The sequence below is a fragment of the Pseudorca crassidens genome, chromosome 7, assembly GCF_039906515.1.
Source record: "Pseudorca crassidens isolate mPseCra1 chromosome 7, mPseCra1.hap1, whole genome shotgun sequence".
Lineage (NCBI taxonomy): Eukaryota > Metazoa > Chordata > Mammalia > Artiodactyla > Delphinidae > Pseudorca > Pseudorca crassidens.
This window is the reverse complement of record NC_090302.1, coordinates 14,275,451-14,301,919: the sequence shown is the minus strand read 5'-3', so window position 1 is coordinate 14,301,919 and position 26,469 is coordinate 14,275,451. Positions and strand designations below refer to the sequence as shown.

General features: G+C 48.4%; 1 protein-coding gene across 4 annotated transcripts in view; it reads right to left on the bottom strand.

The window, feature by feature from the left end:
* The window catches only part of CDK5RAP2 (CDK5 regulatory subunit associated protein 2), a 181,974-nt gene that overhangs the window by 18,235 nt on the left and 137,270 nt on the right, over positions 1-26,469 (bottom strand). For all 4 annotated transcript variants that reach the window (XM_067743509.1, XM_067743507.1, XM_067743508.1 and 1 more), the window contains 6 exons: positions 22,101-22,677; positions 19,299-19,531; positions 11,887-11,935; positions 9,032-9,219; positions 4,850-4,969; positions 442-558 (listed from right to left, as the gene is read on the bottom strand). In XM_067743509.1, the coding sequence (XP_067599610.1) occupies positions 442-558; positions 4,850-4,969; positions 9,032-9,219; positions 11,887-11,935; positions 19,299-19,531; positions 22,101-22,677 (1,284 nt within the window). The remainder of the gene's footprint in view (positions 1-441; positions 559-4,849; positions 4,970-9,031; positions 9,220-11,886; positions 11,936-19,298; positions 19,532-22,100; positions 22,678-26,469) is intronic.

The window sequence follows — 26,469 nt, the reverse complement described above, 5'->3', positions numbered from 1 at the left end:
TAAGTGAAAGCTCTTTGTGGGTTAAGCTCCAAACAGACGGAATTAAAAGAAGCGATCTTTAAAATACTGGAGAAACTTGCCTGACAGCAGGAAATCTCTGAAATTTGGGGAGCAATGTATTCCCAGCCCTTCTCTCCCACTGTGAACTAAGCCAAGCTGAGAGGTGGCTGCACAGAGGGGAGGGTGACAAGTAAGGAAAGTAGCGCCTACTAAGCCCCTGTCAGAGGCACCAGGCTGCGGGCTGGACACTGCTTAGGTGTCACAACGGCCCTCTGAGGCGTTCCTATTTTACAGCTAAAACATACTGAGGTTCAGGGAGGTTAAGCGACCTGCCCAAAGTCACAGGGCCACAGAACTTGGTCTCACTCCAGCGCCTGCATTCTCTCCACGCCACAGAGGGCTGTGGAGCTCCAGGCTGCGGACGGCTCCTCTCGTTTTTACCTCTGGATCCTTTAGCGAGCATTGTATTGAGGGCCTCGTTCTGCTTCCTCAGGAAACATATTTCTGATGTCAGAGAATTATGTAGCTCTGAACCATAAGCAAAAATGTTTGAAGAACCTATAAAAACACACATAAATAGTAATTTATAGATAGTCTCCAGGCCCGTATGGATGGAACTTTTTGGAAAACAGTTTTAAATAATGAGGAAACACAACACACAATGAAAATTACTCCTGTGAACTATCTAAGGTACTACCAGAGCCCAAAGGGAGATGAGAGTGAGCCTGAAAGAGGAGACGGAGGAGACTCCCCACATCCTACCCGGCCTCGGGGTGAACAAAGGAGAACCGGGCTGGCGGGGCGGGTGACAGTCTTAACCTCCACGATTTCTCTCCTGAGGTCCAAACCCTCAGGGGACCTCTCCACTGAGGCTCCGGTCCACTCTTCACCTTTCCCCCCAACCCTTCCAATCCCGCCCTCCCTCCTGTTTCCTGCCGGTGTAGACGGTCTCGCCTCTAACCCTAACCGGAGCCAGAAACCTGGGAGCCAGACTAAAGGCCTCTCTCTTCCACTGCCCAGTCAGGCAACCATGGCTGCTGACTCTTCCTCCAAAATGCCTCAGACGCTGGCCCCCTCTTTTCTGCCCCTGTAGTTCAGCCTTATACCTTGCCCCGTTGCCTCTGCCAATGAGCTTATCATCCTAAACACGGTCCATTCAGGTTTTTTTCTGCTCAAAAATACGTGATGGCCCCACCATCACGTATTTGTGTTTGGTTGTGTGATTGGCAAAAGACAATCACACAACCAAACACAAGGTCCAAACTTCAGATCTCTATTATTTAGCTCGAATCTCAAGGCCTACACCCCACTCCCTCTCACACTAGACCCTGGTGTCCTCAAATGCAGCCAGACTGAGCCATGCGTGCTCCAAACACACACCACACACATGGTCACACACCTCCCTGGCTTTACAGGATGAGGTACTCCCTTTGCCTAGAATGCCTATCACCTTCTTCACCTGTCAAAATCACACTCACCTTTCAACTCGTAGCTCATACTCACTGCCCCGAAGTGTAGACTAAAAAGACCAGGCTCTAAAGCTGGACAGCCTGGGTGTGAGGAAACTTACAAACTCTGATCGGTCTCCTTATCTGTAAATACCTGCCCGGGTACTGTCTATCTCCTGAAATCCTAGCCCTCCCTCCGTCCGGGCAGCTCCCTTGACACACCACCTCAGCACTGCCCGTGCTCGGAACTTTCTACGGCTGCACCATGTATGATGTTCATGTTCACAGCGACCCCTGGAGAGCACTTGCTGGGTGCAAGGCACTTTCTACACTTGGCAGGCGGATGCTTCCCGGTCTTCCTTACTGGTGGAGTCTACCACACCGCAGAGCCCAAATGCCAGACACCTGCTCTTCCAGTCCGGCTAGAACACGGTCATGTGCCACTTCTGGTCGATGAAACTTGACAGGAAGCCTGCTGGGAGCTTCTGGGAAAGCTTTTCCACCCGGATGAAAGGAGGACAGGCAGGAGCACGTGCCACCCTCCTCCTTCCCCGCTCTGGACCCTGTCCTGAGAGGAAGGGATGCTGCAGCCATCACAGGTACTAACCCTGTGCCCAGCTACCAGTCAGTCAGACTTCAGACCTGCCTTAGAAACGCCTGCCTCTGGATTTCTTGTTATGTACAAAGACATAAATCCCCATTGGTGACACCAGTTTCTACTCATATTCTGTTATCTGCAGCTGAAAACATCCTGATACACAACTGAGGACCTGTAATATCCAAACTCCCTCTAAGGAAGGTATGGTATTGTGTCTCCCGGAAGCCAGAGTTCATTCTCTTTCCACGCTACAGGCACTACCTTTTTCTCATGCTAACGGTTCACTGATTACAATGTCATATGTTTTTTTTATTCACGTGTATCTCTCCCCACTATCCTCCTCCACTCTCCCTATGAACTCTGGTGTCTTTCCAGAGACACCTGGGCTTGAACCACGGCTCCGGCTTCTTAGCAGCTGCATGATCTCAGGCACGTCACATAACGTCCCTAAAGCCTCTATTAACTCAATAAAAATGACGGATGGATGTTACTGTTACTGCTATTACCATTCGTCAATCCACCACTGATGACACGCTGGAGCCAAAAGAAGACCAAAGAGCAACCTGGATGAACAGGAACAATTCTACAGAAGAAGTCTCCTGCAACCACAGCTAAGGTGCTGACTTTTCAAAGGAATAATCAGGCCAAGGAACAGTTTCTGACAAAGCCTGAGCTAGCAGGATCCGCTTCGGATGCTACGAGGCCCATCTTTCCTCTGAACATCATCACTATAAGCTTGTAGAACCGGTGACAAGCCGGAAGATGTAACACATGAGATGACAGTTTTTAACAACGTTCCACCTCAACATTACAAGGAGCCATGCCTTTCTCAAACCTGCTCCCAAGATGAACATTTCACAGCAGGAGGGAGGCAGAACCACTATTATTTCTTTGTCTTTTCAGGGATTGTGACAACATGGTGAGAACAGCACGTCTTCCCACCAGCATAAATACTTTATGAATGCCTTTTTGTAAACCTTCCCATCAGAATGAATTGCTCTCCAGAGCAACTGCCTGCTCCACTGTAGCTGGTGGCCATTTGAGTCCCCAAATAATTCTATAATTGGATTTGTCAGGGAAAATGTAAAACAGAATGAATCTAATTCAGGCATTACCAAGAGTGACTGTGATGGGCCCAGGCGTGTATTTCTTTCCTGTGTTTGATGTGACTAATAACTCAGATTAATCAATTTCCCTGGGAGTGTGAGGGGGAGGAGGGGCAGGATGCCGCTGGGGTTGGGGGGAGGAGGGGAGGGGGAGGGGGGAGAGAGAGAGAGTTGGAACCTTTCTGTTTACCTTGCAAGCTACAGCATATATGGTACTTTGAAAAGATGTCCTTCTAGGCTGAAGGCTATGATGGGCTAGAATGCAGTGACTAGGGGTGCAAAGAAGCAAGTGCTGCCACTGACTACATCTTTCTAGAACTCGGTTATCTCATCCCTAGAAATGGCAACGACATTAGTGTCCCCACCCGGAGCAGAGCTTAGAGCTTCGCAATGTTAAACGAATAATGTTATACAAAATAAAACTGATGATGATGAAGAAAACCACCATCTCTTGGGTGAGGCACTGAGCAAGGCCCTATGTATAACACTGTCTCATTTAATCTCACAATGACCCCGTTTTGTAAGATAATGAAGCCTGGAAGGGAGAGGTGACTTGCCCAAAGTCACGGAGCTCATCAGCAGAAGAGCTGGGTCCCTACCCAGGCCAGTCCGGCTCCCAAACAAACTCAGGCTTTTCCTGGTGCACAGAGCTGCTCTCAAGATATATTCTGACCAGAGGGAGGACACTCTCTTTGGAGCAGCAAGGAAGGATGACCAAAATAGATTATTCAATGAAAGAAGGAACAGAGCAGTGATATAAAGCATTCTACCTTTCCGGCAGGTGAAGGAGACAATAAGAATATACATCTGTATCTGCATTAAGACTGTAAGGATAGAGAAGAAAACTAACAAAAGTGGGAGGAGAGAAGGGAGAACAGGACTAATGGGTACAGAATGGTGATATTAATTTTTGAACCACATGAATGTCTTGCCTATGGGAAAAAAATATGTATTTTTAAGCTTCTCATGGAAGAATAGTCCATTCTGAGCTAACTGTGGTTATGTAAGAACACTGGGGACCTCGTGATTGGCACGTGGGAGTTACCAGATTGCCAAAATGCATTATTAACAAAAAGACAAAATACTTTTTTTTTTTTGCGGTACACGGGCCTCTCACTGTTGGGGCCTCTCCCGTTGCGGAGCACAGGCTCCAGACGCGCAGGCTCAGCGGCCATGGCTCACTGGCCCAGCCGCTCCGCGGCATGTGGGATCCTCCCGGACTGGGGCACGAACCCGTGTCCCCTGCATCGTCAGGCGGACTCTCAACCACTGCGCCACCAGGGAAGCCCTACTGCTTTGTTTTATTTTAACATACCTATCTATTTTGCTTCAGCTTCTAGAGTCAAATGAGGAGGCAACCACAATTCACAATGCCAGAGGCTGGCAGACTCCTCCAATGACCGGGAAACGAACATTTATCAAGTACTTGTTCTGCACCAGGGACTATGGGACACTCCGCTTAAGTTAGCGCACTTAATTCTCATCGCCACCAGAATAAAATGGGAATTATTATCCTCATTTAACAGATAAATTACTGTAACTGAGAGTCAGCAAGGTGAAGTAAACAGCAAAGTCAGGATTTGAACTGAAATCTCTCTGGCCACAAGTCCAAAGCTCTTCCCAATACACAGCGCGCTTATCCAGGCAAATGCGCCACAAAGGAAGCCCTCACCGCCCTTTGGGAAGGTCCACCTTACCTTGGTCAATTTCAGAGCCTTGTCGCTCCAGCTGTCTCCGTAGCTTCTCATTTGTTTTAATAGATTCTTCTAAACGTTTTCTCAAACTTCGAATTTCTTGTATATGTTCCATTAGTAAGTCTACAGGAAGGAGGACATTTTTAATTTAAAGTCTGAAGCCCCCAACAAACTGAATAATTTATAGACTACGCAGTGATCTTGAAATTCTAAATAGTACTGGATATGTTAAGAGAGTCTTCCTGAGGCCTGGGGAGGCAGAGCTACTGCCCACAGCCCACAGCCAGTCTGTGATGATTCTCTGCAGCCCTCTACAAAGAAGATACTTTATATCACATGGAAAAATTACACACCATACAATTTTAATGCTAACTCTAATACAGCCTTTTATTCTTCTAAATATCAAATATTAATTTAAAATCTTCCTTTCAGGGAAACTAAAAGATCACTTTCAAGTTCGCCTGAATTGCCTGAGAGTTGATTAAGCCACCTTCATAACGAACTCAGATATTTTTGAGACTAATCCTTTGAGAGGAATATGTTAACCATTTATCACTTACTAATTCAAGACTTAGAAACAAGGCAAAACAATAATCCCAACACTGGTGAGAATGGTAAGAAGGGTGCTCTCCAGGAATACATCCTGTTAGCACGAGTATAAACGTGTATGACTCTGGGGACTATTTTTGTCATTAGCCTTAGAAAGGTTCTTTCCAATTTATTTTTACCAAATAATTCTACTTCTAGGAATCTATTTAAAGAGATCACCGGAGATACTGACAATCATTTGTCAGAATGTTTGGAAAGGTTCATCTCAGCACTATTTATAACAGTCAGAACTGAAAATAACGCAAATGATTACATTAACTGCTTTACATCCCTTATGATGCAATGTTACACAGCTATTAAAATTATATTATGAAGACCATATAATATCATGAAAAAATACAGACACAAAATGGGTTATTCAGCATAATCACAACTCTGTTTAAAAATCTGCAGACAGGAAAGACACATATATGCAAAAGAAGGAAATATACCTAAATATTAACAGAGGTCGCCTTTAGGTGGTAGATCTTAGGCTTCTCAAAACTTTAATACTATATCTTAACATAATATTTAACAATATATAGAAATTTAAATTTTCTGAATTTTCTAAAATGAGCATGCTTTTAATTTCTCAGCCTCTGCCACAGCTCACTTTAACAAAGAAAGGAGGAAGTGCAGTTCCAGTCCAGAGGTAGGCTTTTAGTATCAGTGTTTACAGCAAAATCACACTAAGTATCCAAAGGCAAAACTAGTGTCTTTAATTCATCAATTAGGGGATACTCGCTTTTGTCTTGGTAATGTTTGTTTTAAAACATTATACTAATGTTATGACCCAGTTTTAATTCCTCCAAAATGACTTTCATTTAAAAGTATCACAATGTTACAGATCTTTTCCTAATTAAATAGTAATTCTGCCATGAATTTGAATGTTTATGGGATGACTTAATTCCCAGATCTTCAGCTATCTCCTATGAATGCCAGGAGCGCAGCAAGTCATTTGGCGGACTGTCTGTGGACCCTGCCTGCAATAAACCGAAGCAGCACGGCAACACACCTCCCGTTCCTGCCTTGCTGCCCCGCAAATCTTCCAGTGGCCAGTCAGGTCTCAGTGAGTCAGGAACTTATCTGTTCTGACTGCAGCCTTCCTTCCTGGTTTATCCACGTCACATACTGCCGGCTTCTGGGGCAAAAACCCTCAGCAGCAATCGGTACAACACATCTTCTACTGAGACTGGCTGGAAGCTGGAATCATCCCTTGGCCTTAAGGAAACATTCCCGGTCGAATTGGACACCGCTTGTTAATTATGCAGCCCTAACTGGGCAGAAAGAAATACTATACTCATCTTAACACAGGAGAAAAATATCTGTCCCTCTTACAATAATACCCTTCTGACAAACGCCGCCTCTTTAAACCCATAAATCCTGCAAGCAGCAGCCACCACAAGCGATGGTATAAATATCTTTGCCGAGTAGCTCCAATTTATAGAATCTAGGTTAGGAAAATGCCCCAGAATAAGGGGAAAGCTTTATGTTCAAAGACACTCCCTGCAGCACTGTTCACAATTGTGAAATTTTAGAAAATGACTTAAATGTTCAGCAACAGGGGAACATAAGGAAAACTGCAGTTCAGCCATTCAACGGACTATTCCAAAGCCACTGAAAATGATGTTATGTAACACGTCAGAAAACTTATGATATAATGCTAAGTGAAAAAAGGACAAGTACTAAATTATCTTTCTGCTCAGATTATAAGCGCGACAAAAGGAAAAACAGATGCAGAGACCAAAAGTCTGAAGAGAAACAAACCCAAAAAAGCTAACAGTGGGTTAATTAGGACAGCTCCAGAGAGCACTGTCCCCATTCGGGAAAGTGCCGGATAATCCACTTGAGAAGCCCAAGGTCATAGGTCCTCAGAGGACTGAGAAGTAAAAGATGGTTCTACACTGGAAATAAACCAAGGCTGGGGTGGCGGATGGGGCCTAGAGTGAGAAAAAGGAGGGCAGGCTGGGGGAGAGAGAGGAAGTGCCTGGCACCACCGTAGCAGGAGGGTCTTAAAGAACAGGGATCACAAATAGCCCGTCAACGATCAGGCTTGCCGCATTGTAAACCCCGCCCCTCTAGTCCCTGACACCTCAGTCTGCTCCTCCCACAAAGGCCCTGTGAGAGTGGTCTCGGGCAGCAGGAGGCAGCACAAGGGACAGGGAAACAATCCATGGTCTAACCCAAAGCAGGAGAAGGCAGAGAGTAGAGCCAGAAATAACTGAGAGAAACCAAGTACACAGAAACTCACAGAAACTGCAGAGGGATACGGCCACGAACCCAAAGAAAGCACATCTAGGTAACTGGTTACTGGAGGACCCCAGCTGATACCTGCGTTACATCAAACGTGTACACTTCATGCTCGAGGTCTGATTCCAAACCGTGCTCCCCTGGCCCCTGCGTATCCTAAAGGAGCCTCGGAGGCGCCACTGGGGATAAAGGCTCCACTCCTTTGGGAAAAAGGTGTATCTTTTATATATCTTTTACATATATTCAGTTTCATCTGAAAAAAAGAAAAGGGAGGGGGGATTGCTGCTGCTAAAAAAATAGATTTAAAAATTTTGAAACCCTGGTTCTAATGTGATCTGGTGTCAACAAAGAGTTTTTAGCAGGGAGGTGTCTGATTTGTTCCCTGGGTCCATTCTGGGCACCTTGCAAACAACCCACTGGAAAAAGGAGAGACCAGAGGATGTCAGCTGAGGTCCAGAGGCTATACCAGGGCTCAGAAAACTATGGCCCCTGTGTCAAATCCACCCACCACCTGTTTTGGTAAATAAAGTTTTATTGAAACATACCCACACTCACGCATTTACGTATTTTCTACAGCTGCATTATGCTGCGACAGCACGACTGAGTAACTGCAACGGAGACCATATGCTCTGCAAAGCATGAGGCACACAGTATCCAGCCTTTTACTGGAAAAGGTCTGTCTGTTCTGGTCTATACCAGTCCTTGAACTTATGGACAGTAAGCCCTACCTAATGCCCAACAGGAGGCAATCAAGACTGCAAACACAGAAGGGGTAAAGGGGAGCTCAGAGGCAGGTGGGGTCACGGGAGGCTGATTCTGCCAACTGAGCCCACGGCTCCGTGCCCAGAGGCAGAACAAGGGGCCGACGGAAAGGGCCGAGGGTCACACTGAAGAGAAACACAGCAGATTTACTGAATTCAAAATCTCCAAACAGGGGGTTAGGTACTCTCGGGCCCCTGTACAGTTCAAAGCAACGGTCCTCAAAGCGACACCACCTTAGGAAGAGCTAGAAAGAGACAGCAAGAAATGGGCCAGACCTAGACCTGATCCATAACCCCAGTGCTTTCCAGTCTGCCAGATAAGGAATGGCAAGGCATGTAACACGTCATCATTAAAAAATAAAAAGGACTTTTTCCCAATCTCCAACACTTTCAACAACCGTAGCTTTCCCCGGTGATGAAGGATAACTCTTAACAATGGGCCTGGGCCCTCGCAGGATCTCCTCTCACCTGGTAACTATTCCAATGTCACTATACTCTGCCTTAGTACGAAGGCAAGACAGCAAACTATCGTTCAAAGCAGGAAAACTCTGGCTAGGTTTACGACGCTCAGTGAAGCTTGGCTTACCTTGAGAAACGTTGTTTGCCAGGACCGAAGTCTTCTCGGTCTCGCTGTCTTGCTTCTGGTCTCGTGAGGAGGACTTTGCGGACACTTCACAGTTGGACAGCATGTGACAGTCGGACAGCACGCGTGAGGCTGAGGGCGCAGGATACTCAGGGAGAATGTGTTGGTAGCTTAAGTTGTCTTCCTCAGTCCTTGACCATCGGGATTGAAAGAGAAATCGTTTTCCACACTAAGATCCCAAACCAGGACCATGACTTAAGAACACTTAAGATGACTGGCTCTTTGTAATCTACCCACATTTGCAATGGTGTTCTGGAGGCTTTTTGTTTCCCTAGAGCATTTTTTAGCAAGGATACTCTAAAAACAAACACAAAGAGGGCTCAGTGGGCTTGACGTGGAGCCAGTGAAGGAGGGGGAGCCACCGTCTGGCTGGTAGTGGAGGGACCCTGAGAGAGGGCACGAGTCAGCGGCAGCTGCGTATCAACTGGCCGCTCTGTACCAGGAATTTTACGCAGACGGTCCTCCTTGGTCCTCACAGAATCCCTCTGAGGTAGGGAGGACCATCCTCATTTAGAGCTGCGGGGACGGAGGCGCATCAGAACCTTGCCCACAGTCTCACAGCTTGTACATGGCAGCGCACACATCTGAATCCACGTCTGTCTGGCTCCAAGGCCCCAGGAGAACGTGGGGGGCCAACCCAAACCCACGAGGTGGACTTACGGGTTTAAAAACCTCAAAACCCTCACGGTCCGCAAGCAGATTCCGGTATCACCATTGAGGCAATCATCTGGTTAGTGACCTGTATTACCCAAGGGCCACCTAAGCCGGGAGGAAAACCACCCTGAACTCTGTGAAGAGCCCACGTGAATCCCCATTACAGATAAGCTCCTTAATTTAAGCTCTTTTTTCTCCCACTTTTTCCTATTCCTTCTTGTCTCATTATTCATGAACTCAGACAAGAGCAGAGGACTTAAAGCTGCAGCGCATCCACTAACAGGTAAACAGCAGATGCAGTTGTGCTCAGACAGCATGATGGATGCGATGGCTTGCTGCTGCCTTGCAGAGTGCAGAAGGGGCCGAGGGCACACATTTAATTAGCGTGAGCACTAAGCCTACAGCTGAAAACAGCAGAACAGAAGGAACAGAAACAAACCTGCCAGAAAGGGAAGGGTGACACGTGGCTGAGGAAGGCCAGAAGAGGCTCCCTGCCATTCTCCAAGCAACCACGGTCGGCTTTCAAGATGGCCAATCTGATCATGTCTAGTCCCAGCTTACTCTCCTTCAAAGACTCCCCTCTTCCTGTAGAACAGGATTTGGGCTCTTAAGGCAGTATCTGAGGACCAGCCCAAGGCAGCCCTGCCTGCCTCTCTAGCCTCACGTTCCATGCACCAGCCACGCAGCTCAAAGGGGTCGTGTCTCCGTCACCTCGAGGGGGGACACTCTTCCAACAAGCCACGCCCCGGAGCCTCGTGCTTCAGATCTCAGCGAAGACCATCTCCACTCAGGGAGGCCCTTACTGCCCTCTCCGCAGCCTGCCGGTGGGACATGACCCACCGTTATTATCAGGACAGAAGTGGAGGGTTGAACTGGGAAGGGTCTTGCGAATACCGCAGTGGGAGAGGAAAGTTTCTTCTAAACTTACAGAAGCCCTGAGTAAAACGCCCTCCAGTGAAGAGCTGTGATACCTCCCTGCCTGCCCACCCTGACGATGCTGGAGGCCTTCACGATGCCAGTAAAATCTGAAACTCTGCACCCCAGACTGGTCTTTATTTCTTTATTTTGCCCCCAGGAGTCCAAAGGGTCGCAGCTCCAAAGATGAGGGAAGCAGCAATGGCACTAACGACAGTCAGAACCTTGAACAAGTCAACAGAGGAGGGCGAGACCCTGACGTTTCCAGTTGGCCACAGAGGCAAGCTAAGAGTGCTTGCAATCCATTTATTCCATGAACATTTTTAAAAAATTCCAACCACATGCCAGATAGCTGGGGCTAGAGCAGGTGTGCAGATATTAAAGAAGTCTTTGCCCTCAAAAGGCAATGTGCAATAACAATAAGAGCCCAGGTGTTGGAGCATAACAGATTCAAGTTCAAATCCCAGTTCTGCCTCTTAATGGCAAGTATGCAACTCTGACCCTGAAGGTCCTCATCCTAAACTGGGAACAATAATGCTCACCTTGTAGGGTCAGAAATAACGGATGTGAATGCCTAGGGCAGCAGCTGGCACATACCATACCTAGTTAATGCTGTCTCCTTACCTCTTTCAAGGAATCCTGGGCACGGAAAGATAAATGCAGAAAATATTATAATACCATGTGGTAAGTGCTATAGTGTAATTATGTGCCAACTGCTATAGGAAGGATCACTGATGCTGGGATGCAGTGGAGAGACGGGGGTGTCGGGGAGAGCAAGGTCCGTTTCCATGTGAACTGACTCTGAAGAAGGATTTTTAAATTATAAGCAGAAGAAGGCAGTGTACCGCTTGTGTACAGGCGTGGTCTGGAGAACAATCAAAATGAAGATTAAGACTGAAGCATGGGGTACACGATGAAAAGGAAAGATGGGTCAGGCTCAGGAGTCTGGAATTCATCCTGCAAGTATCCAGGAGCCAACAGAAGGAATGTGTCATCTGGGTCAAATCACCCGACAGAAACGCCAGGAGCAACCTAATGCAAATGAATGAAGGCTGCGGGACATACGGCGTGAACTTCTGGTTTTGTATGACCACTGTCAGCTTCACAGGTATTTTTGCTTTATTTACAAGACGCAGGAAACTAATAGAACAGGAGGGAGCAGAACACTCAAAACGCTGGCAGACAAACCTAACCCATAACGTCTTCTTACCAAAAGGCCACACACTCACCTCTCTCTCAGTTCCTTCTGGGTGCTCATTTCCGCTTCAACTGAATTTCCTGGAAGCAGAGATAACATCAAGAAGGAAAACATTAAAAAAAACAAAAAAAAAGTGCTCCCTAACAATTTCTTCCTCATCCATTTGTTTAAACACTCTTCATAACAGTCCCGGATATTTAAAGTAGGATTACCAAGAATACCACTCAGACTCTAGACTCCTCCTTTATCACTGCTCTGGCGCTAGTTCCAGGAGGAAGGTGATGGCACTGAATCTAAAAAGCAATCACAAAGGCGCTGCTGGGTGCAGAGGCTCTTCTTCCTTCTCTGATACTAACAGAATACAGGCTTGTTATAGGAAACGGGTAACAGAATTAAGAGAAAGAAGATCGCTACCCTCCAGGTACCCACCACAGACGTGTTACTGGCTTTCCTTCCATTCTTTTCTTCCACGCATTTTGACATGGGTGACACTGTATCACGACTTAATTTTTCACTTTGGCCTTTATTATGAGCATTTCACTTACCAAATTTGCCTTAGTAACGGCATGTTTAACGAGTACGTGAATATTCCCTTGGAGGTGGACATGGTCCAGTTTCTGCCAGTTCCCTAGCTGATGTCTAGGCCCTCTCCAATTTTTCACTTTTAAAAAATAAATAAAATAAACTTCTTTGTGCATACAGCTCTATCTACACTGAAACTCTCTCCTCCGGAAAGGCTCTCAGAAGCGGGATTCCTAGGACAAGGAGGCTGTGAGTGCAGCTAAAAAAGCTGGTGCCTGCAGCAGGGGGAATGACTAGAAGAAAAGACAAAAGAAAACAAAGTAAGTGGCTCAGAACGCAGCCGGGGACAATGCTCTGCGCCCCCTGCGTGTCATCATGCGCTGTTTCAAAGGAACATGTGAGCCCAGATTTCAGAGATGAACAACTTTAGTTTAAAGATACTTCAGAACGCTGGAAACTGCAGACGGGGAGGAGCCCGTTGAAGAAACGAACGCGTGGCTAAAGGAAAAACAAGCCTCCTACGGCAGCAGTGGAAAGATGAGGCTATAATTAAACTGCACCCACACGTACCATTTTCAAAACTACTCATAAAAGGAAAAGTTCTCAAACACCACCGTGTGGAGGAAAAGATCACGGGAGACACGCACATCTGCTCTGTATCTTGTGGTTCCCACCCACAAGCTCCCCAGGCCAGCTGGGTGGCTGCCAGGGCTCCCTCTCCACCCACCGGGCCGGGCCCTGGGCACCAGCACCACGCAGGGCGCATGGGCTCCGGGAATGGCTGCTGAGGGCGGTTCCTCGGTAGCCACCGTCTTCTTCAGGCCTCACAACAACCCTACGGGCACAGTGTCCGGATCTCCGTTTGACGGTAAAGACGTGAAATCCAGGAGGTCTAATGTTCCCACTCTCCCACTCTCCCCACTTCCCACTCTCACCTACTTTACTGCTTCGGTGAAGCAAGGGCAATGGAGACATTCTCACAGCTGCCCCACCACAAATCTACATCTCCATCCTCTGGTTCCATCGCGACCGAAACTGGTATGATATCTGGACCCCCCAAGAGGTAGGGAGAGGTTGACAGGCCTCCACCCCAGGGGATGCTCTCAAGGGCTCCCCGTCTCTGTCCTCTGCATCCCGCCTCAAGGGGGGAATCTACATCTGATACCCCTGACTGGTCAGATTCCAAGACCCTGACATTCCAAGTCCCACATGAACGGGCATGGATGAGTGTACCTTAGAAGAAGAACTCACTTGGCGTTTTCCTCTCACACCTGCACAGGGCTGCTTACTAATGTTCAGTTAATGATACGATTTTGGCCCTTAGACCCTAAGGATGGGCCGTCTGCCCCAGCCTAGCCTTCCAAAGAGCTCAGGGCTCTACACGTGCTAGGCAGGCAAGCAATAACGCAACATCTGCTTCACATTTACCGTCGTTCTTCAGAGGCACGTGCCTCAGGGACTACAACTGGCCCAGCACAGGCTTCAAGCATTCTGGCTCACCTAACCGTAAACTCATCTTAAAACCAGCAAAAAAACTCTCCTCGATTCCTGACAAAGTCCAGGACCACAGATGGAGTCCATGACCTGGATGCCACCAGCAACCCTTGGCTCCCCTTCTTCAAACCAGAGATGCTTTGGGGAGCTTGTAATGACTCAACAACTGTACTCCACTCATTTCGCTTCCACCACAGAGTTCTTTAAAACCAAGTGACAAATTGTTACTGTGGGACTCATAGGGAGATCGTTGGTACAACTGATGCATTGAATTTCTTGGTGGAATCTGCCTTCACACAGGTGAGAGGGTACCATCTGTCAGGCTATTCCAGAAGCTTAGGAAGCACGTCATGGAAACACTCTCCCATCTCTCAGGCAAATCTTATTGCTACACCTAAAAAGCTGTGGAGTATGTGGCAGTGGGAGGGTTTCATCTTTCCAAATAAAGAGACATCTAGTTATCCGACACACAGCTGAACAAGCACGAGAATCACGATGCAGGACAGGCTTGTAACTGATGGACCCGCCTTCAGTCCCCTCCCCTCACTGACCCCTCTGCACTCGGCCACCACGTAAGAAGCCTCTTGTGAAATGGTACTCCCTAGGTCAAAATCCATCAATCGTACGAAATTAAGTTCAAATATCAGAGCCTGGCATCTCCTACGTGACCCAAATGTTTCTTCCTTTCCATCTCACTGGTAATTCATATTAAATATTTACAGTCCTCCTCCCGGGTGCCTGTGCCCGACACTGAGGATACAGAGATGAGTGAGGGGCTGCCCCAGTGAGTTCACAGCTGAGTGGGGACGGTGGACCCCAAAGACAACTACACGACAGCGCTGTGACAGAGGCAGCATCGGATGCTGGGGGAGGACCCACAGAGGAGACAAGCACGATCCAGCCTGGACCATCAGAGAACTTACAGGAGGTGACAACTGATCTAGATCTTTCAGGCAGGAAAGAACTGCTTTATAAAGGTAAGAAGCAGCTAAGGTGCTGTGTGGAGGGCAGATTCCACAGACACTCAGGAGAGAAAGTCCTCCATTCCATCGGACAGCCTGGCGCACATAGCTAACCAGAGCTTGCACGCCCCATCACCACCCCCAAGACATCCTTTCCCACCAGCTGTGAATCCTCCCACTGTGGAAGACTGAGCTCCAATATCCTTTCCTCCTGGAAGCCTCCCTTCAGAGTCCACAGTGCCCCCCCTCCAAGCTCAACTATGTGGGCCAGACAGAGGCAGAGCACATTTCATCCAAGGGCACCCCAGAGCCAGGTCCATACCACATAAAACTCCCAGCAGCAGCATCAAATCCTGACCGGGCACTACCTGTCTGGTCCCTTCCCAGGCTGGGAGGCCAGGACAAGACCAGGCCCCCACCTTCCAGGAGCTTACGCTCCGAAGAAATAAAATATGCCTACAAGAAATCATTGCTTCACCTCCTGCGCTCCCACTACTGGCCAGGAGGACACCAGATGCTTTAATAATCTCAATCCTCACCAATAACTCTGCCAGACAGGTGCTATTACCTCACAGAGGAAATCTGACCCTTAACCACAAAGCTGGGATTTGAACTCAGGCCTGTCTGGTTCCAAAGATTCTGTTCTCTCCAACCCATCACGTGGCCCCCATCACAAGGCCAGAAGTGATGCCATATGAGAGCTACAACCAACCCGGCAACAAAGAAAATGAATAGGTTTGCTTTCACTTGAAGTGAACAAATGAAGCTTCCTGGAGGACGGGCAGAATTTCTAGAAGTGGAGAGGGAGTAAAAGCCTTTTAGAAAAGGACTGATTTGAACAAAGTCCCAGAAGTGGGGAAATGCAAAGCCAGGCCCATGGAAATTGTTGACAAGGACACCCAATTTGACAGGAGTGTGAGGGGCATGACCTCATGGGGGTCAGGTTAGGCTGTGAAAACAAGCTGCCTGGGTTCAAATCCAGACTCGGCCACTTCCTGTGTGACCTTGAGCAAGTAAATTAACCTCTCTGTTCCTCATTATTAAATGAGGATATTAAATAGTAGGCTGAGAACAATGCCTGGCATACAGTAAGACCAGCCCTCCCCATTGGTTCTCCTTCATATTCATCATTATCATTCCGAGGTTAGAGGGCTGGAAAAGGCAGACCGTGGAAGCCCTTGAAAGAAATGGATGCTTCGGTCCAGAAGAGAGTGGATATATGTATACGTATAACTGATTCACTCTGCTGTACACCTGAAACTAATACAGCATTGTAAAGTAACTATACTCCAATAAAAATTAATTTTTAAAAAAGAAACGGATGTTTCGGGTTCATCCCTGTGGCAAAGGAGCACCAAGGGAAGGGATCCCAGCAACTGTCTTCTACTCATGCGGCTAAACCCTGACACACACGGTGAGCTTGCTGAGGACAGGGACTATCTCACCATCTTCTTCCTCGGCACTCACTCAAAAATACCTGAAGACAGGGCTTCCCTGGTGGCGCGGTGGCTGAGAGTCCGCCTGACGATGCAGGGGACACGGGTTCATGCCCCGGTCCGGGAGGATCCCACGTGCCGCGGAGTGGCTGGGCCCGTGAGCCATGGCCACTGAGCCTGCGCGTCCGGAGCCTGTGCTCCGCAACGGGAGAGGCCACAACAGTGAGAGGCCTGCATACCGCAAAAAAAAAAACAAAAAAAAAAACCTGAAGACAAAAACACGGCCTTCCTGATTCTGATTCATGCTACTGCTCTCAGGAGGTACCACGGTCAAGGATATGGTGGAAAACCTGGGACTGCAACACCAGTCCTTGATCTATTTGGGGTCTCAACCCACTTTGAGAATCTAAAATTTATAGATTATCACCCCAGAAAAACACCAACACTCACAAAATCTGGAGCAAGGCTCCAGACCCCTAGTGAACTCCCTAGCCTATGGAGAGAGGCAAGAATCCCAGCTCTAATCCTTACCAGCATTAAGAAAGCACACTACCATCCTACTTCTTGGGTTCTACCAATTAAATATCACTAAAGAGGGCTTCCCTGGTGGCGCAGTGGTTGAGAGTCCGCCTGCCGATGCAGGGGACACGGGTTTGTGCCCCGGTCCGGGAAGATCCCACATGCCGCGGAGCGGCTGGTCCCGTGAGCCGTGGCCGCTGAGCCTGCGCGTCCAGAGCCTGTGCTCCGCAGCGGGAGGGGCCACAGCGGTGAGAGGCCCGCGTACCGCAAAAAAAACAAAACAAAACAAAAAAAACATTAAAGAAATAGCAAGGATAAGCACAAAGATTCCAATCCACTATCCTTTATCATAGCCCCAAACTGGAAACGAACTAAATATCCATCTAATGGGGAATGATTAATTATGGTACATTCATACAAAAGAATGCTCTGCAGCCACTAAAACCTACAACGTAGATTAACATTTATTATCTATAATTGAACAAAGGGAGAGGTTGCAAAGCGTCCTACTTCCACCAAAAATACACATATGTATAAAAAAGGTCTGGAAAGTATACACTCCAGGGTGTTCATGTTTTGCTGTATAAATGATAAAATTATGGGAGTATTCGCTCATCTGCTATCCCACAATAAACATGTACCGTTTTGTATTAATAAAAAAAAAAGGGCTACATTTAAATTTTTTAAGAACTCATGCTACGCAACTACCTCAAATATAAAATTACTTTATGGTAAGCTCATTTCATAATTCAGGAGCCAGACTCTTCAGATGGCATCCCAGAAAGACCCACCTCTGTTACATTTTATTCTCTAAGAAAAAGAGCTGTTGTAGTGAGGCTCCTGAGACTTTTATGCCTTTTGTAGAAGAGAATTAAGTTCTGTGTTTGTGTTGTCTGCTAAGCCCGAAATGCTTCTGCTTCCAGACCCATAGGAAACAAGAAGTGAGATCTCCTTGGGTCTGTCAAGGTAAATAACTAAAAAATAAATCAAGGGGAGGCGGGTGGATGAGGGAGGGAGGGCATCTGGTGCCAGAGGCAGTCTCTCTCAGCCTCCCACTCCCAGGTTGAGGGCCTGTAGGAAGAAAAGAGACAGATGGAAAATGCCTCGGGCCGGGAAGACACAGCTCTCTCTTGAGGACCCACTTATCCCTCCAATAATAAAATGGAAACTAGCTTATTTGGCAAACCTTAGCCAGAATAAAAGTAGATTTCGTAAAGCTGGAAAAAGTCAAGTGCTCCTGTGTCAGAGGTCCCGGGAGCTGGTACTAGAAAATCAGCCTGCGACGCACCTAAGCGGCTGGGCCCTTCTTAAAAATGGAGGAAAAACATTCCCTGAGCCCAGAAGGCCAAACTACCCCCCCGTTCTATCTTGGCATCACACTGAACACACGTGGAGCCTTGTGACCCATCTGTGTGGATGTATGAAGGCACGAAGACTGAGGTCAAATCCAGGTTCTGCCATGTCAGTTGTGACTTTGAGCAACTGACCTCCCTCTGTTAAGGCCAAGTTCCTCACATAAATTAAGTTGTTCTGAGGATGAAGCCCCCAGGCTCACAAGTACAGATGCGAGTAGGCACTCAGGACTCCAGGGCCATGCACCGAGCCACGCACTCTGCCAAGGTCTCACGTCCATGATTTAACTTGACCCTCATGACTCACCAAGGAAAGCCTTTGATGCTGAGCAGAGCGCGGTCATGACCTGACTTACACTTCGTAAAGGCCACTCTGGCTACAGTGAAAACCGACCGCTGTGGGACAAGGGTGGAAGCACAGAGGCCAGAGGAGAGGACCGCAACCACCCAGGCGAGCTGACGGCAGCCAGCTGGAGCCGTGGCGGCAGGGAGGGGGAAACCCGCTCAGATCTGGAACCGGCGCCGAAGGCAGGGCTTCAAAGGGGCAGCCAGTGGGGTGGGCGGGAGTACTGACTCCGAACAGTGTCCTCTTAGGAGCCAAGGGAGGACGAGATTCCCCAAGGGAGAAGGAGCCACCGCAACCGTTGAGATCTCAAAAAAATGCAAATTATTATTTTTTAATTGTAATGTGATAACATCTATTCAAGTACCTAGCATGCAGCAAAGGTTTTCTTTCATCCTTTCTCTGACCACCTCTGACCCTTGAATATGCTGTTAACCAATGAAAGTTTGGGTTTTCTTATTTGTTTGTTTTGTTTGTTGCTGCCAACATTTAAAATCCATAAGTCTTTACCTGCCAAACCCCGGGTTCCATCTTCTCTTGAAAATTTGGAGGAACTGGCAACCATGTGGCCACGCCTCACCAGCCTGGCCCCCGAGGCCCCTCCACTGGACCCCAGGTTTGGAACACTGCAGACTGCCAACCACGCGGAAGTGGCCACCAGGAGGAAGCAGCGGCCATTGGGGCTCTGCCATCATCTCATCAGGGCAGAGGGGTGGAAGGAGAGGCCAAGGAGTCCGTTCCTCCTGGGGCCCTCCAAGAAGTCCTGGATCAATTCCTGATGGGTCGTAAGACCCGCAGTCCCTCACCCCACTTACCCTTGAGAAACAGATTTTCCAACTGCCTCAGCAGCTCCGCGCACTGACTCAGCTGCTCCTGGAAACCCTCGGCCACACGGCAACCCACGTCGCTGGCCTGCAGCAGCTCCTCAAAGGCCTTGATCATGGCGTTCATGTGCCGACGATAAACGACACAGATGCCGTGGCTGTCCTTAATCTGCTGTCGTTGAAGGGAGAGCTCCCTGGCTTGGGCCTGAACTAACGAATCATATCTGATAAAAGGAGGGAAAAGAAAATGCTTGGACCGTTTTAGAATTGAATTTCCACGACTTTAACACTAATTGGAGAAATGACAGAGCACAATTTTGAAAAGCCTGCAGCTATGCAAGTATCTATACTTTTAGAAAAATTGCAACTGTACAAGGTCACTCCTCCTTCGATTTCAAAACAGCCAACAAATGCTGGAACAAAGGTTGCTCTGCAATATTTTTAACCTTACGAAGCCCCCAATTAAAGTACAGATTGGCAAGGACTCAGGAGAACAATTAGTTTCCACTCACTCTTCAAAAATACTAGTCCGAATTGTAGAAACGAGTGCTCCAAGGGTCAGGGGACCCAGCACAAATTCTCACAAAGGACAGAAAAGAAACTGTAAGGCAGGAAAACAAAAACAGGACCCTCTCCTCTCACGTGAAAGGTCAGAGGATAATCATAATCCTAACTCCCATTTACGGAGGGTCTACGACCTGTCAGCCACTGAATCAAGTGTTTTTCTTATAAGTTATCTGTTCCTCTCAATCTCGCAACAACTGTATGAACACCCCGTTTACAGGAGAGGAAACGGACTCTTGGACATGGCAGGTTGGTTAAACAGTGAAGACATCTCACTCAAACACAGCTCTGCCTTCAAAGCCCAACTCTGTTATCTGCAGTGAGGGGGATGGACCTAGAGTCTGTCATACAGAGTGAAGTAAGTCAGAAAGAGAAAATCAAATACCGTATGCTAACACATATATATGGAATCTAAAAAAAAAAAATGGTTCTCACGAACCTAGGGGCAGGACAGGAATAAAGACGCAGACGTAGAGGATGGACCTGAGGACACGGGGAGGGGCAAGGGTAAGCTGGGACGAAGTGAGAGAGTGGCATGGACATATATACACTACCAAATGTAAAACAGATAGCTAGTGGGAAGCAGCCGCATAGCACAGGGAGATCAGCTCGGTGCTTTGTGACCACCTAGAGGGGTGGGATAGGGAGGGTGGGAGGGAGACGCAAGAGGGTGGGGATATGGGGATATATGTATACATACAGCTGATTCACTTTGTTATACAGCAGTGACTAACACAACACTGTAAAGCAATTATACTCCAATAAAGGTGTTAAAAAAAAAAAAAAGCCCAACTCTGTCCATACAACACCGCCTCCTGATGCCACATCCGTCCTTCCCTATGTGAGCCCACAAGTATTAGTCGGCAGTGAGAAAAATGCAAGTTCAGGAAAGCGTGGCTCTGTCTTCCTTACCAACTGTGGGTGCAGGAAGCTGGCCACAGAGTGGCTTGCCAGAGACCCTGACCCTTCCGTTCACCGTGTTCCCTGTTCCCTGAAACAATGATTGGCGACCACCTTCAACCCCACGTAAGCACAGAGAGATCACGTGACAGCAGCACTGCAGGTGGGGCCGGTTTAATGGACGAGAAAGAGCCCAAGCATCAGCACAGGGTACCGTGGACCGGACCAGCTGGCTCTGCGAACCCTCCCAGGCCACCTTCTCAGTCACGGCAGCCTCTCTAGGGCCCCGTTTCCTCACCTACAAACACACAGTTTAAGAACACCTCATTCTGGGCTTCCCTGGTGGCACAGTGGTTGAGAGTCCGCCTGCCGATGCAGGAGACACGGGTTCGTGCCCTGGTCCGGGAAGATCCCACGTGCTGCGGAGCGGCTGGGCCCGTGAGCCATGGCCGCTGAGCCTGCGCGTCTGGAGCCTGTGCTCCACAACGGGAGAGGCCACAGCAGTGAGAGGCCCGCGTACCGCAAAAAAAAAAAAAAAAAGAACACCTTATTCTCGGGTGACTGTGAGGGTTAAGTAAGAAAAATGCCTAACCAGGGGTCTGACCCAACTGCTTCTCACTAAATACCAGCTGCCTTCAACCACACGGTCTGGGAGGTCTTGAAACATGCACTCTGGCTCCTGACAATTCAAAACAATGTGTTTGTCTCAAATTAGTGTCCAGCGAAGGTCAGCTTTACAAATGATCCCATGTTTGTCGAATTTCGTGAAGCAAAACTGTATATATCTATGCCCGTAAAACGTATCTTCGTGGCCTGAGGATTCTTCTCTTTCAACAAAGGCTTATTTCTCTAAGATGACCTTGAAGGGTAAAGATGTGGCCAGTATTTACTTTCCTCCCACCCTGCCTAGGACATCAGTTTCAGCACCGCCCTCTCCACGCCGAACCCCTCCACCTCACCACCCCCCTGTCAGCACAGTAAAAGCCATTAACAGGGTCAGGGGTAAACACTGCCATTCGGCAAACTTACTATAACTCACCAAGTGACTGGTATAAAACCTTTAACCCCGAGTCCCCAACCTGAGGAGGGCAAAACCTGCTTGGCCAGTTTCAGAAGACACAGACTAGTATGTGCACAGTCACTGTGCCTTGTGGCCTCACATGTCACTTCCCCGCAGGCGTAGCTGCCTTAACGGTGCCTTCAAGCCTTCCCCAGCACACACCGGACCCCCATCACAGGGCAGCGTTCCCTTTTAGCTCGGGGGCGCCCATCTAGTGGCAAGTTGGGGAACTGCAGGCTTAAACGTGGGAGAAGACAGGTGGGACGTACCTTGAGGGTGAGAGATCTCTGAACTTATTCTGCAGGTTATGGATTTCACCGGAAAGTTCCATGTTCAAATTCTGCTCCTTCTGCAGCTCATATTCCTGGTCCACCAGCTGCAGTCTGAGACTCTCTAGCGCCCTGCTGTCAATCATCTCTGGGGCCAGCGGGTGGAGGATTTTCATGTGTTTCACATAACGTACTTGGTGCAAACTTGAAAAGGTCATTTCTTCTTCGTCGGTACTGCCCTTGGACTTGTTCAAGCCGTCCTGGGCCCCTTCTCTCCCACACAAAACTGTGATGATGGCCTCACTGAACTGGGAGTGCTTTTGAAGCTGCATTATGAAGTTCCGGTAGACCTCGAGCTCGGTTTCCAAGTCACAGATTTTCCGTTTTAAGGTTTCTTTATCATTTGAGGTATCGCTGTTCTCCAGCTGATCGGTCTCAACCACACTGACTTTAGCGGAAAACTGACTCTTAGGACTCAAGTATGTAGCTACGGAAGTGGAATCTGGAAAGTCTTCAGAAGGATTCTCTTCGCATGGTGGAAAGATGGCAAGGTCATCAGGCTGGTAAATTTCGGAGTCTGAAAATCAAAACACATTTATGTCGGTGTCTCCATCTCCACTGCTGAAATCCATCCCCTCGGTCCTTCCTCACAGCCACCGCCAAGCAGAAACCACTGCGGGAGCCTCCCACCAACCCCTCTGGCTCTTGGCCTTCCCTCTCAATCCATCCTCTTCCTCAGAGCGACTGTTCTAAAAAGTGAATTCAACGACGATAACCACCAACACCCCACTAAATCGAAACTTCTTCTCACAGCATCTGAGACCCTGCTTGATCTACTTCCAGGCAACCCCTGGCACCACCGACGGAGAGTCTCTACTAAATTAACCATAATTCCCTGCACACACCAGGCTGCTCATGCCTCCATGCTTTTGCATGTGCTGTTCCCCCTGCCTGTAATACACCTGGCTCCCTCCTTAACTCCTCCTCAGTGAACTCTTCATCCCTCAACACCTAGATCTGATTTTCTCCCCTCTGCAAGCACATCTTCAAGCTATGCAAAACAGTCACTCCCCTCTGTGCTTCCACAGTGCCTCATACACAACACCCGAGACAGACGTACCATGTGCTCGGTGCTAGCATATGACTGGCAATTGGCTTATTCATTTATTTACACAGCACTTAGTTACTTGGGTTCCTCTCTCCCTCCCTGGACTGCAAGTTCCTTCCCAGCAGGGACTGGCCTTACATCTTCACATTCTCAGTGCCTTGTTCAGTACCCAGCCCAGACCTGGTGTAAATGAAGGGCTGAAAAAATACTGGGGAATGAGTGAAGGAACATCAAAACCCAGTAATTCTAAAATCCACAGCAGATGAGAGTCGTCCTCTCATTTCCACATCGACGTGTTTCCGGGGATGCCATGATGTCCCCTGTAGCAGGCTGTTCCACTGACTCACAATCCTACCAGGAAACATCTCCTTACAGCTAGTTTAAATCCTCAGGTGTGTGGCCGAACTCCTGTGGGAGGCAGAATGGTACTGCAGAAAGAATACGCAGCTTTGAAGCCAAAGAGAAGAGGGCGCATACCCAGCTTTGCTACTTGCTGGCTGCACAGCGTTAGGCAAGTAATTCACTGCCCAGAGCCTCAGTTTCCCCAAAGAGATGTCTTATGTGCTTGTTGTGAGGTTTCAAGGTCGGGCCTGAGTCTAGAGCTTCTATCCTTAACCACATACCACAATGCCTGGTGTCCAGGGAAAGCTCAGCTCGATACAAGGAGTGGTTTGAATACTTAAGCAGCAGCAGAATATAGTAGAAAAACCCATCTCTGAAATCCAATGGATCTGGTTTCAAGCTCTGGCTCTGCCGCTTACTAGCTGCGTGACCTTAGGCAAGTGACTTAGCCTCTCTGAGCCTCAGGAGCTTCATTTGCAAAATGGAGAGAACATCAATTACCGCGAAGCTTAAGGCTTCTGTTTTGTTTTCAGGATCAAATGGGACAATACCCGCAAAAAGGCTAACAGTGTCTGGCACACAGCAGCCAAGGAGACCAACTAATACGCATATCCTTTGCTTCCCTGAAGGTGTTCAAAGATGGAAGAGGATGCCTATCACAGGAGGCTCGCGAACAAAGGCTTGTGGACTTGGCGAAACACTGCCAGGGCAGCAAGGTGGGTTGGATGAGTTGACCTAGGAGACCTCTCAGAAGGAAAGGCACGTACAAACCCTTGTCAGGCTGTACATTCCAATTTCTGGGTTCTGCGGCTGCTCCTCGTGGCTTTAAGCCCATTCTTGTCTCTCTGCTCATGATGCAAATACCATAAAATACACTTTTTCATTTTAGAAAGCTGCTGCCACGGGACCTCAAGGAAGCACTCCTGATAGAGCATTTTTAGTGCACAAAATTTGTTAGAAAAACTCATCTCTTGAGGTCCTTTAGGGTGGAGACCACATCATTCACCTGCTTCTCCAGTGTCTGGCATGGGACCTGGAGCAGAGAAGGTACCCAGTAAGTCCTGCTGGCCGAACGAGTGTAAGAGACACAGAGGGAGAAATCTCAACAAGGCTTTTTTCCAGTGAATCACACTCCAAGATAAGGAAATATCTTTGCTATAACAACCTCACGATAATGGAATTTCATGGCAAGAAGTGATGTTCACGCATGGGAATAAAGATCAGTTTTGATGACTTTCGTTAAGTAATCATGAGGCAAAGACAAATGTAAGCCCTGTACACGTGTCCTTTTGTGACACAGACTGTTTAGACACACACACATGCATGCGCGCGTACACACACACACACACACCCTCATCGTGAATGGGAGGTTCATCCTCACGTCCACACTTAGACCTCCACTTTAAACTCTGCTCCTTAAACACACTCAGACACTTGACACTCGTAATTTTGACTTGAGAAGTGTCCCTAACCAACAGCAATTTGTGACTTTGCAGAGGCAAGGATCTGACTCCTAGGCTCCCAGGCCAGTATATGGCAAGTCTCACAGCTCACATCAGCATGGCGATGCGGCTTTGCATTCTCCACTCCACAGCCCTCAATAAAGGTCCAAAGGAGGACTTTTTCATTAAAAAAATCACCGCATAGAGAGTGTGAGAGATGGAGGATTATAAGCCGTAGTGTACAGTGTGAACCTGCAGGTGTATCAAGGCGTCAGGACACATAGCTATGTGCTGGGACCTGGCCCAGGCACCCAGCTCCTCACCTATGCTGTCCACTTGATCGTCACAACGACCCTGTGAGGCATCACTCATAACCCCATTTTACAAAAGAGGAAATTGAGGTTTAGAGATAAGAACTTGCCCAAGGTTCAGGGCAAGTAAGCAGCTGTCCAAGCCTGGTGGTCCAACCATCTGAATACTGCCTCCTGATATATCCCTCCTGCAACTGGGGTCCCCATCTCAGGGGGGCATAACAAGGAAAGACAGTCCTCAACCCTTGATGTGAAGGCCAGTAATGACTGTGGCGCCCCCTTCATCCATTTCTCCAGTTTCTGTCCAGGAGCTACTGAGGAAGAGCCAGCAGTGAAGCCAGCACAGGCAGTACCAGCCTCGTGGAGGGCAGTCGCTGAGCAAAGTCGCTACGAGACCAAGACGTGGCGGGCTGATGGGAATGTTCAGGAAGGCCTTCCCTGGAAAGTGACGCTTAAGCAGAGACCAGAAGGATGAGGCATCAGCTGGGCAACAGTTAAAGGGAGGAAATCGGGCTTCCCTGGTGGCGCAGTGGTTGAGAGTCCGCCTGCCGACGCAGGGGACGCAGGCTCGTGCCCCGGTCCTGGAAGATCCCACATGCCGCGGAGCGGCTGGGCCCGTGAGCCATGGCCGCTGAGCCTGCGCGTCCGGAGCCTGTGCTCCGCAATGGGAGAGGCCACAACAGTGAGAGGCCCGCGTACCGCAAAAAATTAAAAAATAAATAAAAAAAAATAAAGGGAGGAAATTCAGGAGGAGGCAAAAGCACAGTAAGAAGAAGGAAAAAAGGTCACTAACGATGGGGATTTGAGAGGAAAGGGGAAGCTGCCAGTCAGTGGAGAAGCCTCTAGTAACCGACTAACCACGAACGAGGAAGCAGAAGCTGTCCCCAGGGCCATTCATTTACATGCAGGAAACAGGGCCGCTGGGGACCTTCCCACAATTCAGCTAAGGGCACTTGATTATCTGGGGGAGTGGCTTCCTCCTCAAAGCCCAGAAAGCGCGGAAGCCTGTGACCACGCGTTCGGTGTACTGACTGCAGGCCTTGGGAAGCTTACGCCATTGGGAACAGGGCCCACAGCTCAGTATTCCCCCAGAGACTGTCCTTCCCCACGGCCACCCCATGACAAATTTAGGATCCTGAAGACAATGATTTCTTACAGAGTGAATC